General features: G+C 38.4%; 2 protein-coding genes across 2 annotated transcripts; both read left to right on the top strand.

The window, feature by feature from the left end:
* Positions 1–2,970: 2,970 nt before the first annotated feature.
* On the top strand, positions 2,971–3,738 carry LOC137012296 (octapeptide-repeat protein T2-like). Its single transcript, XM_067375421.1, has one exon. It carries the CDS (start codon positions 2,971–2,973, stop codon positions 3,736–3,738), a length of 768 nt encoding a protein of 255 aa, XP_067231522.1.
* Positions 3,739–8,469: 4,731 nt separating this feature from the next.
* On the top strand, positions 8,470–17,706 carry vtnb (vitronectin b). Its single transcript, XM_067375309.1, has 9 exons — positions 8,470–8,608; positions 8,703–8,822; positions 10,712–10,936; positions 11,016–11,155; positions 15,539–15,695; positions 16,033–16,182; positions 16,257–16,488; positions 16,572–16,729; positions 17,290–17,706. The coding sequence occupies exons 1-9, from the start codon at positions 8,554–8,556 to the stop codon at positions 17,409–17,411; spliced, it is 1,359 nt and encodes a 452-aa protein (XP_067231410.1). The 5' UTR covers positions 8,470–8,553; the 3' UTR covers positions 17,412–17,706.
* Positions 17,707–17,918: the final 212 nt, after the last annotated feature.

Raw genomic sequence — 17,918 nt, 5'->3', positions numbered from 1 at the left:
ATCATATCTGTATAACAAAATAGATTTTTCTTTTCTTTTCTTTTCTTTTCTTTTCTTTTCTTTTCTTTTCTTTTCTTTTCTTTTCTTTTGCATAGAAAATGTTTTGTACCTTTCCAGTTTGACTTTTACAGTTCCATAATTTCACTTTTAAAATGTCATATATAGCCTTGTGCAAGAGCAATTTGACTTTTATTTTACTTTTCACAAAACTAAGATAAGGGTTAATGAATGTTGCATACAAAATTCAGTCTTTTCGTAAAAAAAAAACCCAATTCATGCATAAGAATAATGGGCTAAGATGGATTACTGTAATAAATTTAGATTAGCGATGAACAGATCAGTCAAGCATGTGATACACCTGATAATCTTCAGTTCAGTACAGTCTGAGACCGGTGCCTTTACTTGCACTTTTATCAACATTAATTAGTAATCTTTACAGACTTTGAACTCTCCGTTTGTAATTATTAAGGACTTAATGTGGAAATTCAATCAAGAATGGCCAGTATCATCTTTGCAGCCCGTTGACCAATACAATGAAAATATTTCATCTATTATAACAGCTTGTGTGCTCCAATATATACATTTGTCCAAAGCTTTGATCTTCTTTTAGCATGTAGATTCTGTTCCTTAAAGATAAAGCTCTTGTGTGTTACATAATCTCCCTTACACAACCTTTGTACTGCGTGATATAAGGACAGCTTCCAATAAAACCTTAACTTTACCCAAATACAATAGTTTCAAAGCCTCATATGTCTTTTACATTGATAGTAAGTGCAATTCATGCAAATGTTACAGTGTCAGGTTCTTCTTCCTTGTCTAGGTTCCCTATAGGCACTGAGAATACATAATACTGCTCTCACTTTACAAGGTCATAATAACAGTAGCTTTATGGAGCTGTTCAGCATTATTATAGATGATCTTCTTTAGTACACTGAGCTTTGATGCTAGACCTTTACAGATGACTCTGTAGTCATCTTTATGGCTGTCTAACAGACACCCATTTCTTTCAAACAATCAATTGGGAAATAATCTCAAGGTCATGAACTATTGTTTCTAAATCCATGCACCCCCCTTGAGGAATCTTTGTGGAATTTAATATTTTACACATGCTCTGGGTCATAATTCATGTCAAAGACAGCTGGGCGTTTGCATTTGTCAAACAAATGTCAGGGTTCTCCTGAGATATTCTGATTAACAATTTTTAATGACATATCAGTTACACTCAAATGGACTTTAATTTGACAGTGGCCGTATATGGATTAAGTCAAGATAATACTTTTAATGGCGAACTTCCTTGTTCCTGAATTTGATCTTTATCTTTTTTCAATGACCCACTTATGGATTTTGACCTCAATAAAAGACAAAGTCCATTCATTCTACATTATCATCTAGCTTACCCATAGCAATTTTGTGTAATTTCTGAATAATAACATCTGGCAGGACATCAAGTTACAGTCTGAAAAGAAATATCAAGGAACAAACGTGATATGAGTTATCTGAGATTCTAAGTTTACTCCAGTACAAATTAATAATTACTTACTAACCTAATCGTGATACTAAAAATGAACATAATCTGATTGTTTTAAGCTACTTTCAGATGAACTTAAAATCACATTAAGTCAATGTTTCAGTTTATACTAATAAAATCCAGTAAAAACCATAACCATACTAGTAACATCAGATGGTTAGGTTTCATTAATAGGAATATTGTTAGGTTACAGTAGTAACCTGAGACGCTTATTCTAATTTGTTCTGATTATCTTTCAGTCTATCAATAGAATCTGGTCTAAAAATGTAATGCATTAATACAACATTTAAAGAAAATGTTATATTTATATCCGATATTTATATAGTTTTTTTTTATGTCTGCTCTTTTTTTATGAAATAGTACAAAAACAACTTTGTACAAATGTGAAAAATATTAAGTGCAAATATTAAGAAGATGTCTTCACTGTCAGTGATATTTTGAATGCTGAAATGTAAGACATTACAAGTGAATAGGGTAAAAAATATAACTAAAATATATCATAATATTGTAACAATGGCGATCGAAACGAAAGGATGGTACATCCAAAAGCAGCTTTATAAAATGTGAGTGAAGTCATACAGGCAGGATGTCAAACACCAGCAAACAGAATCAGAAGAGGCAAGGCAAGGAGTAGTCAAAAATACAGGCAATGGTCAGGGCAGGCAGCAAACAAGCGAAAACAAGGAGTGAGTCCAGGGTCAAAAACACAGATAGGGAAGGCAGAACACGGAAATACAGAAGAAGCAGCAGTGGGTGGAAACGTGATAGAATGTGTGTAATGCAAAAAAAAAAAAAAGGAGTGGCTTCCAGACACTCCAACATCTTGGAGGGAGGAGGTGGAGCAGAGGCAGAACATTGGGCGGGATGGCCAGGTCCATGTAAAGGAAGGTGACCCAAAGACTGGAGAGGGGCAGATGGCCAGAACGAAGATGACTGGACAGACGGCCAGGTAGATGGGCTTGAGAATCCCCATGGCGGAGTAGATGACAACCTTAGCAGATCAGACGGGCTTAAGAACCCCCACGACAGGACAAGGGAATCACAAAGATCGAAAATAGTCCTTAGAACACGGAACACAGTGAGTTCGTGAACGGCCTTTTTGGCAGGGTCGGGACAAGACAAGAGTTTATAAACCACCTCCAAGGTGGAGGTGGTTTATAAACCACTGACTCTCCATAACTGGAGAGTCAGAAAGTTCCAATACAGCCTCTGTGGCTGGATTGAGACAAGACGAGAGTTCATCGGCTGGGAGTGCGTCACTGGACGCTACCACCGCACAAGGAGCTGAAGCGAGTGCTACTCTTTGTGAGGTTCTGCAGTATAAGCCACCACCTCTAGGAAAATTGCAGTAGCCACTGTTACCTCCAAAGGTTCTGCAGCATCAGCCGCTTACTGGCATCAGCGGTGGATCCTCCATGCTGGATGCTAGTCCTTGATGTCTGATGGCGGGTTCCCCTGACAGAACAGAGGAGAGTTGCGGTACGCCAACTGCAGGGATGGGAGACAACATGTGGAGAGGTTCTAGAAGGTCTAATGAGATGAGAGTAGGCTCTGGAAGATCTGATGAGACGAGACGAGACTCTAGAAGATCTGATGAGACGAGTCGAGGCTCTGAAAGATCTGATGAGACGAGACGAGGCTCTGGAAGATCTGTTGAGACGAGACGAGGCTCTGGAAGGTCTAATGAGATGAGTCGAGGCTCTGAAAGATCTGATGAGATGAGACGAGGCTCTGGAAGATCTGTTGAGACGAGTCGAGGCTCTGAAAGATCTGATGAGACGAGACGAGGCTCTGGAAGATCTGTTGAGACGAGACGAGGCTCTGGAAGGTCTAATGAGATGAGTCGAGGCTCTGAAAGATCTGATGAGAAGAGACGAGGCTCTGGAAGATCTGTTGAGACGAGACGAGACGAGGCTCTGGAAGATCTGTTGAGACGAGACTCTAGAAGATCTGATGAGATGAGTCGAGGCTCTGAAAGATCTGATGAGACGAGACGAGACTCTAGAAGATCTGATGAGACGAGTCGAGGCTCTGAAAGATCTGATGAGACGAGACGAGGCTCTGGAAGATCTGTTGAGACGAGACGAGGCTCTGGAAGGTCTAATGAGATGAGTCAAGGCTCTGAAAGATCTGATGAGACGAGACGAGGCTCTGGAAGATCTGTTGAGACGAGACGAGGCTCTGGAAGATCTGTTGAGACGAGACTCTAGAAGATCTGATGAGATGAGTCGAGGCTCTGAAAGATCTGATGAGACGAGACGAGACTCTAGAATATCTTATGAGACGAGTCGAGGCTCTGAAAGATCTGATGAGATGAGACGAGGCTCTGGAAGATCTGTTGAGACGAGACGAGGCTCTGGAAGGTCTAATGAGATGAGTCGAGGCTCTGAAAGATCTGATGAGAAGAGACGAGGCTCTGGAAGATCTGTTGAGGCGAGACGAGGCTCTGGAAGGTCTAATGAGATGAGTCGAGGCTCTGAAAGATCTGATGAGACGAGACGAGGCTCTGGAAGATCTGTTGAGACGAGTCGAGGCTCTGAAAGATCTGATGAGATGAGACGAGGCTCTGGAAGATCTGTTGAGACGAGACGAGGCTCTGGAAGGTCTAATGAGATGAGTCAAGGCTCTGAAAGATCTGATGAGACGAGACGAGGCTCTGGAAGATCTGTTGAGACGAGACGAGGCTCTGGAAGATCTGTTGAGACGAGACTCTAGAAGATCTGATGAGATGAGTCGAGGCTCTGAAAGATCTGATGAGACGAGACGAGACTCTAGAAGATCTTATGAGACGAGTCGAGGCTCTGAAAGATCTGATGAGACGAGACGAGGCTCTGGAAGATCTGTTGAGACGAGACGAGGCTCTGGAAGGTCTAATGAGATGAGTCGAGGCTCTGAAAGATCTGTTGAGGCGAGACGAGGCTCTGGAAGGTCTAATGAGATGAGTCGAGGCTCTGAAAGATCTGATGAGACGAGACGAGACTCTAGAAGATCTTATGAGACGAGTCGAGGCTCTGAAAGATCTGATGAGACGAGACGAGGCTCTGGAAGATCTGTTGAGACGAGACAAGGTTCTGGAAGGTCTAATGAGATGAGTCGAGGCTCTGAAAGATCTGATGAGACGAGACGAGGCTCTGACGAGCCTCTGTGGTCATCCCTGAGTTTCCTGTCTGTCTTGACACGATCACGGAGGGTGCCCCCGTCTCGTCTCTTCTAGGACTGGACCAAACTCTGGACTGGAATCATAGATTAAAGCAAGCTCTGGAGCAGACTCATGAATTGGAGTTGATGTGTGCACAGCCACACACACCCAATAGCAGTGGCCATAATGGCCAACACTGCAATCTCTGAGGGATCAGGCATGGCAGCCATCTTGGCTGAGGGCTCAGGCGTGGCAGCCATCTTAGCCATCTTTTTATATACCATGTCACAACGTCACAACGTGTCGTGGAAATTCCCAATACTAATTTGACTTCACCACTGACAATTCAAACAACCTCCAGTTGTCAATATAATATAATACAATATAGCAGTACCAGTACAGTACAACAGTACCTTCGGTGTATTTCCCGTCCCGAATATAATTCAATACAATACTATAATACCAATATAATACTACAGTACCTTCAGGGCAATTCACGTCCTGAATATAATACAAAATAATACTTCAGTAACTCGAGGTAAATCCCTTCTCAATTACTTCTAATACATTTCCAATACTTTGAGGTAATTCCCCTCCCGAAGTAAGGTGACGGCGTCCCGTCAAGAAGCTACTATCACTACCTAATTCACACATAAACACACAGGTCATTAGCATCTATACACTTGTACGCTTGTCCAACACAGGATCATTAATACTTACTCCGAGTATTACAGCCTCACCCCGAGGGCGACTCTACAGTCCTCCAACACTATCACTGTCTCTGCTGTGGTCTTTTGTGGGGAAAATCTTTAGTACTTCTAGCTGTGCAGCATATACCTGACATGTATATAGTTGCTCTTTGCAGAAATTAAGTTTTAATTACGGCCGGGAGGTCAGTGGTCACAACAACTGAGTGAATCTCTGAACAGAAATATACATGCATGTTTTAAGTTTTACAGTTGAGTAAAAATCAATGTCTTCTTCACTGTGGTTTGTTCTGGTGATTGGTTTGTAATGATCTAAGCAAATCATGTGACTGTTAGTTCTACGTTGTACTGTGTTAAGCACTTTTTTGGGCAAGTCTACATGATCTTTGACCTTAGCAACTGCATTTTCTGTACATTTCATGTTGACATAACTCATGACTCAAATTCATTTTTACAAGAGTGGCTTTTGGCTAATAAATTGGTGCTTAATAAAAATAAGTCATATATTATGGTTTTTGGTTCTAGACAGAAACTTAAATCCAAAACTACTACTTGTGTTGTATCGTGTATTGATAGTACATTCTTGCATAAAGTTGATACTATTAAATATCTTGGTGTATGGCTTGATTCTGATCTCTGTTTTAAATTGCATATTAGTCATGGTTTACGCAAAGTCAATATTGGAATTAGTACTTTTTATTTTTCGTAAGAAACTTGCTTCTCAACTAATACTTCCATTTTTCTTCCACTATTGTGATGTGGTTTATCAAACGGCATCAAAATCAGATCTTGCCCCACTTAATACAGCATATAATAGAGTTTGTAGATTTGTTTTGGGATGTGCTTTTTTTACTCATCACTGTACAATGTATGATGCACTTCAGTGGTCATCGCTGTATGTCAGAAGACATATTCATTGGCTTCAACTTGTATTTAAATGTATTCATTTTGATTATCCCAGTTACCTGCAGCAATATTTTGTACCTTGTTCATTAAATTATTTAGTTAGGCATTCTGTTCAGATTTACTTTTTGGTTCCTTGTGTAAAAAAAAAAAAAATTGGTAAAAGAGCATTTAGGTTCAAAGCACCAATGGATTGGAATAATTTACCTGTAGATATTAGATCCATTACATCATTTGGGCTGTTTAAACAATGTTTAACAACTTATTTTAAGAACGATTGTACATGTTACCCTTGAGAATGTCGCTGTTTTGTGTGTGTGTGTGTGTGTGTGTGTGTGTGTGTGTGTGTGTGTGTGTGTGTGTGTGTGTGTGTGTGTGTGTGTGCTGTTGTGTTTGTACACTCTAAAAAATGCTGGGTTAAAAACAACCCAAGTTGGATTGAAAATGGACAAACCCAGCAATTGGGTTGTTTTAACCCAGCGGTAGGGTTAAATGTTTGCCCAACCTGCTGGGTAGTTTTACTTAACTCAACTATTGTTTAAAAATGACTGTATTGCTTAATTAAAATGAACCCAAAGTATGTTGGAAATGAACATTTATTAATGTTCAGTGAATAATTATTAAACAATAAACATTTATTAAATTGCTTATTAATACATTTATATTAATAAACTATTAAACTATTAATAAACTATTAAAGCTTATTAATAAACATTCACCTTTTATCTATTATTGTTGTCTCTAATTGCATCAGGTTTTTAATTTCGCAACTATTTTGGGTTCATTTTAAACTAGCCATATAGAAATTTTTAAACAATAGTTGGTTTAAATAAAACTACCCAGCAGGTTGAGCAAACATTTAACCCAACCGCTGGGTTAAAACAACCCAATCGCTTGGGTTGTTTTTAACCCAGCATTTTTTAGAGTGTATTGTTAGTTATAATTTATGATGTTTGTATGTTAAGATAGTGTAATTTTGAATGTTGGGACCCCCTCGAAAACGAGATGTTACATCTCAAGGGGTTTATCCTAAATAAATAAATACATTTCAAATAAATTAAACATTGTAACATAAAATATTTCTATCACAGTAGACACGTTTCAGACACCGGCTCACCCGGAGGCGTTCCCATAGCGTCAAGGCTATGACACAGCGTTGAGTTTCACTCAAATGGGAACTGTAAGGTTTGATGTATGTAAGTGATAATGAAATGGAGATTCCTCATACAGTGCATGTTAATTTTGAGAAAACTGATATGTATTGTAATTGAAATCTACAAACACAAAAATAAAGTATTATAAAATAAACAATTGTATTTTGGATGTTTTATTTATAGTAGGAAAGAAGTTATAGAAGCAAAATAGCCCCAAAATTGGTTTTGCTAGTGTCTTGTCTTAACATAAATTAATGGGAATCTTAAAATTTTGTTATATAAAATATAACATTAGAAGTAAAAAAAAAAAAAAAAAAAATGTAAATAAAAATGTTGAAAAATATATAACACCAAATACTTATATTAATCATAAAACCCAAACCAGAACGTCAGAATGTCAATATTTGCACAGTAATGCCCAGTAAAAAATTAAAAAATTAAAAAAGAAACAATATTTCAACAACAGAAATCATTGTGATACTAATTTACAGATATTACATTTACAGCAGATAGTCAAGTTTAGTTAGCAAATATTATAGTTCTTATTCCTACAGTTATTTCAGCACCTTGGTCAGCTCACCTGTCATATGAATCTGAACAGCCTTTTTCACCTTTTGATGCAAATATTTCTGTAGTGGGGTTGAAGAGCTTCCTCCAGCAGGGCCTATAGCTTACAGCCCTTCTAAACAGTATAAAGTGGTAATAATCTTTAATTTTTCTCTTTAGAATGTTAAAAACTGAACATCAGCCATTTCAATACAAACCGCCAGTTTAGCTGCTCAGACAGTGAAATCAATAGTAGCCAGCTCAATAGTAGTTCCATACTATATTTAGGCCATTGAAACAGTCCTGCATATTACTGTCCTATTAGCCTTATACATTTCAGACCACATTTGGTTGCAGTTTGTTAAACTCTCTTAACTTTAAATAAGCTTTTATCATAACATGCAGGCCTACATGTAACAAAACAACTAATCATTGATTCTTTCAGACAAACAGGGGGGTGGGTGACTTTTGGAACCATCGATCGGCACAGATGTCTGAACTGTCCTCTGTCCTTCTTTCACACTGGTGTCTCTAGAGCAGTTTAGTCACTAACTGTTGACAGATGTGGCATTAAAAATGAAATTTTTGATTTTATTATCCCTTGTTTTGGTGACTTGTTTCGCTGCCGAGGGTAAGTGCCCCACAAACTGCTTTGTTATTATTAGACTGCTGATTAATTCTGATTGTGTTTTAGAAAAATTCACATTTTATTGCATTTTCCACAGAAACATGCGTGGGACGCTGTCAGAGAGGCTTTGATCCTACAAAGAAATGCCAGTGTGATAGAATGTGCAAGTACTATGGAAGCTGTTGTGAGGATTTTGACAGCATTTGTCGGAAAAAAGGTAAGAACTTATTGCACATTCAAATAGTAATTCATGTCAAAGTTTTATTGATGTATTTTTAAATGTTTGAAGTTTGTAAGATGTTTTTGAAAGTAGTCTCTCATGCTCATTATGGCTGCATTTATTTGATTAAAAATATCAGTCACATGATCCTTCAGAAATAATTTTTGAATAATTCAGAATATTTTGACACTTTTTTTTTTCAGGATTCTTTGAGAATAGAAAGTTTAAAAGAACAACATTTATTTGAAAAATTGCAACATTGTAAAAGTCTTTGTCACTTTAGATCATTTGAATATATCCTTTCTGAATAAAAGGAAAAATCTTGCTGACACCAAACTTTTGAATATTAGTGTACATGTGTATGTATTTGAATGTACTGAATGTTCTATTTAGCTTGTTATAGCTGTTTTATCTAGTTTTTCATGTCCTAGTTTATTATGTAGAGACAACTATAAGTACACCGTTAATGGGATGATTTCCCTGAAAAGTGTAAACACTGTGTTGCTACATTGCTCTGTTTGTTTGAGCAGCTTGAGCAGTCCTACACAGCAAAACTGGCTCATAAAGTAGTGTGAGATTGGGGAGGGGCTTTCTGTTTTGCCTGTCCAATGGCACATAAGGGGAGTGTTTGAGAAACATGTTTACAAAAAGGTTTTGCAACAACTATGTGCACTTTTGGCCCTTTGCGGACTTAGAAAATAAACTTTTAAAACACACTTTTTACAGTCCCAGTTGTTATTTAATTTGTCTACAAATGAGTATAAACATACATTGTCTTGCTAAATCTAATTCTATTACTCTTTATGTATCCTAAATACACACAGTTAAATAGCATTTTCAAACTTGTTCAGATTTAACTTTTTTATTTTCAACTTAATAATAACTATAAAAACTCAAAACATAAGATATGCAACATACACAATAATAAAAAAGTAGAAAGAAAAAATTAAATAATACATATTAAACCCAATCTCTGGTTAAAAATATTGGCTTGAAGAGAGCTGAAGTTTCACCTGCATTTGTTCATTCAAATGTTTCAAACATTTTACAAATTTACAGCTTGATTGGAAATGATGCTCAGTAAAATAAAATATGCTGTTGACAGCTGATATTTACTGTGATTCCTTGATTTTGCTTTGTTTTCTACACACATCACATGTCTCTTATCTCAAACTTGCACTTCACTGATACTAATTATGTTCTACACTAAACTTTGATCAGACTTTATTACTCACTAAATAGTTTGTTGTGGAAGAAATTATGACTGTGGTACACTGGAAATTGTTAATAATATACTTTATGCTAATATTGGAATGCTTATGTCTGTCTTTGACTGGATCATAACAAGGGTAAAACATCAATGTAAGGTAGTAACAAAATTAATGATGATAACATGTTTCCAAGCACTTTTAAGACCCCAAGACCCATGTTTTATTGTGCTCTTCACTATAATAAAAAGATAAAAAAATAAATTTAAAAAATCTTTTCATTAAAATCAACCCCTGCATACACGCTTAGAAAAAAAGGTTCACTTGGGTTCTATAAAACCCTAGGTTTCTTGAAGAACCCTTTTTAAAAGGTTCTATAAGGAGAAATGTTGCATAATGATTGCGTAATACTTTCAAGTTTAACAGGTTATTTCAGTTTTTTTCTAGTGATAAAGTATGTTTATGAGCTGTTTAATTCATAAAATTTAATGAAGATTAAAAAATGAATTTAAAAAAAATAATTAATTAAAACTAAATCCATAAAATGATTTTCAGGAGTGTATAAAGTTCTGAAAATTCTGTTTTGGTGAATAAATACACATTTCACTTTTAATATCTTATTAATGAAAAGAGAAGTGAAAATGCGGTACTAATTGAATATTTTAAATTGTTCCTCAGTTGCCCGAGGTGACATGTTTGAGCTGCCTGAGGAGGATCTGACCTCTTCAGTGACACCAACAGAAGAATCGAATGTGACAGTCACCACCTCTCTGCCCCTTACCACCATAAATCCCACTCATGTGTCTCCTACACTTCCGCCCGATCCAGAAGCCGTCACCTGTAGCGGCCGTACCTTTGACGCCTTCATGCAATTGAAGAATGGCTCAATCTATGCATTCAGAGGTGAGTTTAAAGGTTGAATGCAATCACTATGGCTTTTTACACTATGGCCTACACAACCCTGTATTAATTTGTGTTTCAGGAGACTATTTCTTTGAGTTAGATGACAGATCTGTCATGCCTGGGTATCCCAAACTCATCAAGGATGTGTGGGGGATCTCCGGCCCTATTGATGCTGCTTTCACACGCATCAACTGCCAGGGAAAAACGTACATATTTAAGGTCTGTTTATTGATTTTATTTACTATTAAAGAGGACCGATTATGCTTTTTTGACATTTGACCAATCACAACACAGTGGTCCAGCTGACCAATCAGAACACATTGTGCTTTTCAAAAGGAGGGGCTTCATAGAGACAGGAACTAAACAGAGCGTTACTGACAGACTGGGAAGAGTGCTGCAATAAAATAATTATTATTTTTTTTTTTTTTTCAAAATTCAAGCATGAAAACTTATTCCAGCAGACCCCAAAAACAAAATAATGTAAAAGGGAAAAATATGTCCTCTTTAAGGGTTCAGTGACTTGACACTCTTTTTTTTTTTAAATCCAGATCTATTATTTTATTCAAAAATATATTAAAATAATGCAATTCATACATACAGTAGAACGACTTAGACCCCATCTACAATCTCATTCATTTTTTTAATTAAAAGTCATTTACTAAAGATTTTTTGTGGTATAATGTCAATTATGTGGTGCAAATAATATATGGGGGAACCTATTATGATGTGGTGCGACTTTGCAAAAAAAATCAAAACTTAATGATATTTGTAAAAATACCTTTTTAAAAACTTTTTTGAAAATAATTACGTTTACTAGCGTATTCAAGGTGTTTTTGGTATGTGTTACGTAATAGTAAATTGCACGATGAGGAAGAATACAAAGTAAATGGAAGAAATACACAGTTACATTAACAAGATCACACAAAGACTGAGGGAAAATAAAAGGTATAAATGTACAGGGACTAACTAGATAACTAATGAGATGACAGGTGAACTAAATGACTAATCAAACAGAAGGGAGAAAAGTAGGTCATAGGACAAACCAAAAACACAATGAGGGAGGGAGACACCGACTAGACATGTAACATTTTCCCCCCTCCCAAGAAGGCACGTCCTTGCACCATAGGAGAGTCCAACTGAGGAGGGTTCTGGAGGAGGACGTGGAGCAAAAAAAATAAAATATAAAATAATAAAAGAACATGAAACTGTCCATGGGGGTGTGGAAGGTGGGAGGAGCCAGAGAGAAGCCAGGAGCAGGGGAAGCCAGGTGGTGGTCCAGAGACCAGCCAGGATGAGGCCCCAGGTTAGAGTCGAAGGTGGGAGGAGCCCTGGTGGAGTCGACTTGGTGGAAGATGACACCCTGGGGACGACCAACAAAGATGCAGCCAAAGATGGAGACCCAGATGGAGCCGATGAACCTACATGCAGCCGATGGTGGAGCCGATGGCGGAGCAGACAGTGAACGGACTGAGGTGGAGCTGGGGAGAGCCGTAGGTGTAGGCAGGTTGACGACTGACCAAGGCAGAGCCGGATGGACGAGGGAGCCTGGAGAAGCTGTATGGCCGATGGTTTCTGGTGGACCTGAGGGAGGGAGGAGCCAAGGTGGAGCTGAAGTGTCGACAGGCCGAGGTGGAGCAGTGGTTACAGAGGCTTGAGGCGGAGACAGGGGATCCTCTGGGCTGGATGGAGCTGGTGGCCTGACGACACAGAGGAGATGCAAAGGGGCTGAAGGACATCAGCGGAGATGTTGCTGAGGAACTGGCTGACTGAGGAGGTGGGATTTGGAGGCTGGGTGGGAATTCTGGAGATATAAGGGGTTCTGGAGAATCAGGAGACCCTGGGGATACAGGGAGACAAGATAAAACCTCTCCAAAAAAGTCAATAAGGTCCTCTTCAAAAATGTCTTTTAGTTCCTCATAATAATTACCAGAGTCCATCATACTCCTATCCACAGCAGTGGGGTTGTGGATGGGTCTTTCCTCTCAGCCCTAGAGCTCCACAAGCACTCCCTCAATGACGTACGATGTTGCCAGCTTGCGCACCTGCTCAGAACCTTGTTGTGAAGAGGGCTCCAGGGCGATGGTACCATCCAACCTTGTCCTCGGTCCTGGCTCATCCATCGTTGCGGGCTGGCCTCCTTTGTCTGTGGTGGACACGTGTATCTCAGTTGTGTCATTCGCTGGTGGTGGCTAACTGGTCTCTGGCAGCGCTGGTGAGTTCATCCTCGGCGGAGAACGGTGACACGTTGCTCACCAGCACCCACTCGACAAACTTGGTGAAAGATCCTAGAGGACCCACACCGGACAGGAGAGCCTTTGTGCGCTCGTTCAAACTGGCCAGGTAGATTGCGCACAGCGAACGATTGGGAAAGTTTGTAAGTCTCACCACATAGAGAAATGCACAGGTGTGGGCCTCAAGGCTTTTTGCTCCTGCTCCAGGCATAGCAGTAATAGAGCAGGTCCATGCTGTCTTCGGTATTGGTCTGATGTTCTGTTACGTAATGTGGTAGTAGTAAATCGCACGACGAAGAAAAATACCAAGAGATAGGCTTTAATAGCAAAAACATAGGAACAGGAGAAATACACAGTTACATTAACGAGATTGGACAAAGACTGAGGGAAAACACAAGGTATAAATACGCAGGGACTAACTAGATAACTAATGAGACTACAGGTGAACTACATGACTAATCAAACAGAAGGGAGAAAACCTGATCATAGGACTAAACCAAAAACACAGTGAAGGAAGGAGACACAGACTAGACATGTAACAGTATGACATTTTAGAATAATTAAAACCTAAAAAAAACCAACACATATTTTAACTTTTATTGCAAATGGTTTACATTTCTAAGAACCTGGCAAATTTGTTTTTAATTAATATTTACAAGTGCTGGTCATATAATTAGAATATCATCAAAAAGCTGATTTATTTCACTAATTCCATTCAAAAAGTGAAACTTGTATATTATATTCATTCATTACACACAGACTGATATATTTCAAAGGTTTTTTATTTTTTTTATTTTAATGATTATAACTGACAACTAAGGAAAATCCCAAATTCAGTATCTCAGAAAATTAGAATATTGTGAAAAGGTTCAATATTGAAGACACCTGGTGCCACACTCTAATCAGCTAATGAACTCAAAACACCTGCAAAGGCCTTTAAATGGTCTCTCAGTCTAGTTCTGTAGGCTTCACAATCATGGGGAAGACTGCTGACTTGACAGTTGTCCAAAAGACGACCATTGTCACCTTGCACAAGGAGGGCAAGACACAAAAGGTCATTGCAAAAGAGGCTGGCTGTTCACAGAGCTCTGTGTCCAAGCACATTAATAGAGAGGCAAAGGGAAGGAAAAGATGTGGTAGAAAAAAGTGTACAAGCAATAGGGATAACCGCACCCTGGAGAGGATTGTGAAACAAAACCCATTCAAAAATGTGGGGTAGATTCACAAAGAGTGGACTGCAGCTGGAGTCAGTGCTTCAAGAACCACTACGCACAGACGTATGCAAGACATGGGTTTCAGCTGTCGCATTCCTTGTGTCAAGCCACTCTTGAACAACAGACAGCGTCAGAAGCGTCTAAAAACAAAAAGGACTGGACTGCTGCTGAGTGGTCCAAAGTTATGTTCTCTGATGAAAGTCAATTTTGCATTTCCTTTGGAAATCAGGGTCCCAGAGTCTGGAGGAAGAGAGGAAAGGCACACAATCCACGTTGTTTGAGGTCCAGTGTAAAGTTTCCACAGTCAGTGATGGTTTGGGGTGCCATGTCATCTGCTGGTGTTGGTCCACTGTGTTTTCTGAGGTCCAAGGTCAAAACAGCCGTATACCAGGAAGTTTTAGAGCACTTCATGCTTCCTGCTGCTGACCAACTTTATGGAGATGCAGATTTCGTTTTCCAACAGGACTTGGCACCTGCACACAGTGCCAAAGTTACCAGTACCTGGTTTAAGGACTATGGTATCCCTGTTCTTAATTGGACAGCAAACTCGCCTGACTTTAACCCCATAGAAAATCTATGGGGTACTGTGAAGAGGAAGATGCGATATGCCAGACCCGACAATGCAGAAGAGCTGAAGGCCACTATCAGAGCAACCTGGGCTCTCATAACACCTGAGCAGTGCCACAGACTGATCGACTCCACGCCACGCCGCATTGCTGCAGTAATTCAGGCAAAAGGAGCCCCAACTAAGTATTGAGTGCTGTACATGCTCAGACTTTTCATGTTCATACTTTTCAGTTGGCCAAGATTTCTAAAAATCCTTTCTTTGTATTGGTCTTAAGTAATATTCTAATTTTCTGAGATAGTAAATTTGGGATTTTCCTTAGTTGTCAGTTATAATCAACAAAATTAAAAGAAATAAACATTTGAAATATGTCAGTCTGTGTGCAATGAATGAATATAATATACAAGTTTCACTTTTTGAAAGGAATTAGTGAAATAAATCAACTTTTTGATGATATTCTAATTATATGACCAGCACCTGTAGTTATCACTGACACTCATATGTGTCATTGACCAAGAAGCTATTTTGACAGAAACTAGAATTTAGAGCATAATGTCAAAGGTTATGTCACTTCATACTTAATGAATCACAGGGCAACAAGTACTGGCGTTTTGATGGTGAAGTCTTGGATGAAGATTATCCAAGAGACATATCTGTGGGCTTTGAGAAGATTCCAGATGACATTGATGCTGCATTTGCAATCCCAGCTCCAGGCCATCATGGGAGGGAAAAAGTGTATTTTTTTAAAGGTATGCAAAAGTCAAATGAATGTCATAATAGACTGCTTTGGGGATGATGTATTTTTTTCTAGACCAAAACCTGGAAATTAGTTAGCATTTAAGCACTTCCAGTTCCACCGTCCTTAAGTCAATAGGTTTTTTTGAATGGGTTTATGGTTAAATACCAGAAATAAGGTTTGTGGTTTACACAAGCAAGAATCCTATTGGGTTTTTGTCGAGGGAACCAGGGTGATTGTGACTTACGGGTCGGCCTTCAAAAATACGTCATCAGTGCAGCACCGAAATATGGTTATGCACCTCATACATTGAATTTATTTAATATTTAATGTTTTCGTTTGTCCCCCAGGGGACCAGTACTACCAATATGAGTTCAAACACCAGCCTTCCCATGAAGAATGTGACCGCATGACCAAGTCTGCACCCTCTGTTGCCTTCACACGTTATACAAACCTGTACTGTGACTTGGATAGCTTGTTTGCTATGCTCTTTCAAAACAGTAAGTTTTCATGCATATCTGGTTAAGCAGAGGGTTCAATGAATGGTTTGCTGAAATGTTCGCTGTCCACCCAGTTCAAGGGCATCACAAAGGACCACGCTTCATTTCCAAAGACTGGGTTGGTATCAGACCTCCCATAGATGCTGCAATGGTTGGCCGACTGTATGTAAACCCTGGTCCCTCACCATCTCCAGCCAGCAGCCTGGGCAGAGGCCGACCCGGAAGGAGAAAGAAGACCTGGGGTCGAGGAGCCAGAGTGAGCCGCTCGCTGTTTTGGGAAGACTTTGGATTGGACTATGAGGAAAGGTTTGTTAATTATTGAGGTTTGCTGAGGGTATTTTTATATACAGTAGATGTATAGATTATATGTATCTATATGCATTATTTAGGTATTATGGAGCAGAGAAGCGTGGAAAAAATCAGAAAAAAGGCCGTGGAAGACGTCCATCTTTCTTTGACGTGAGCTACGACCCGACAGACTACATAGATGTGGAGGTCGTTCAAGAGAAGGCCACGCCTGTGCAGAATGTCTACTTTTTTAAGAAAGGTACTTCAGGTCATGATAATATTCTGATCATTCTGTTAGGATGAATCTAAAACATATTTATGCTAAATTTTCCTTTTAAGTTGGACTTTGGAGATGGGGAAAATTTAGGTTTGCATCATAAAAACATCTTAATTATAAAAGTAAAGGTCAATTTCATGTTTCAATCACAAATGGCAGTAGACAAGCTACATGCACTAAAGTTTAAAATCAGTAAGTGCTTTTAAAGAAATTAACAAATTAACACTTTTATTCGGGAAGGATGCAACAAACTGATTAAAAGCGACTTTAAATACATTTATAATGTTACAAAAGATTTCTATTTCATGTAAGAGCTGTTCTTTAGAACATCAAAGAATGTACAGACTATTAATCAAAGAATCCTGAAAAACATTTATCACTGTTTCCACAAAAGTCTGAAGCATCACAACTTCTTTCAAAAACATTAAAACAATCTTATTAACTCAAAAAAATGGTAGTGTACATGTTTTAATGGTTATAAAACATATTGTATTTATATATTTTCCAACATTTGTATTAATATTGTGGCATTGCTCCTCTAGATAAATACTACAGGGTGGACCTGCAGACCAAACGGATTGACTACGTAAACCCTCCTTACCCAAGATCCATTGGCAAATATTGGTTGGGATGTAAAGAAAAGGACATGTCAGAAAAAAGATAAGAAACAAGTTTTCCATATTTGCGTTAATCATAAAGATTTTAACGTTATTGCTTAATTAGAAGCCATTTATGAGGATTAATTAGTACTATCAATATTATAGTTTGCTAAGTATTCCTGATGTGTTACTTTACAGTTATATCTGACATTTGCGTGCATTGGGATAAAGCTTCTGATAAACTTATTTCTATCATTCAGTATTGTATTGAATGAACCTATGAACTATTCTTGTTATAAGTATAAAAATGCTGAATAATAATAAACTGTCTGTTCAGTGCAACCAGTATTGTCGTATTTTTTACGTTTGTCATGCCTTGTCATCAGTGGGCTTAAATCCTTTAAGATCTTGAATGTATTTTTTATTCATTTACTGAATCATTTAACTTGTTTACTGAGATACTTAAAGTCATTTTTTGGTTTATGTTGACATTATTTACATTCTTATTGCATGTAACTGGTCCTGTTGTGCAGGATTCATCAATGCAGCAGAACGGGATTTCACCAAGCACA

This window comes from Chanodichthys erythropterus, chromosome 22 (assembly GCF_024489055.1).
Source record: "Chanodichthys erythropterus isolate Z2021 chromosome 22, ASM2448905v1, whole genome shotgun sequence".
Classification (NCBI taxonomy): domain Eukaryota; kingdom Metazoa; phylum Chordata; class Actinopteri; order Cypriniformes; family Xenocyprididae; genus Chanodichthys; species Chanodichthys erythropterus.
This window is presented reverse-complemented; position numbering and strand designations above follow the sequence as displayed.

Coding starts and splice junctions, on each gene's coding strand:
- LOC137012296 (XM_067375421.1), top strand. CDS start 2,971: ATGGCGGGTTCCCCTGACAGAACAGAGGAGAGTTGCGGTACGCCAACT.
- vtnb (XM_067375309.1), top strand. CDS start 8,554: ATGAAATTTTTGATTTTATTATCCCTTGTTTTGGTGACTTGTTTCGCT. Junction 15,696..16,032: donor AAAAGTGTATTTTTTTAAAG/GTATGCAAAAGT, acceptor TTTGTCCCCCAG/GGGACCAGTACTACCAATAT. Junction 16,183..16,256: donor TGCTATGCTCTTTCAAAACA/GTAAGTTTTCAT, acceptor CTGTCCACCCAG/TTCAAGGGCATCACAAAGGA.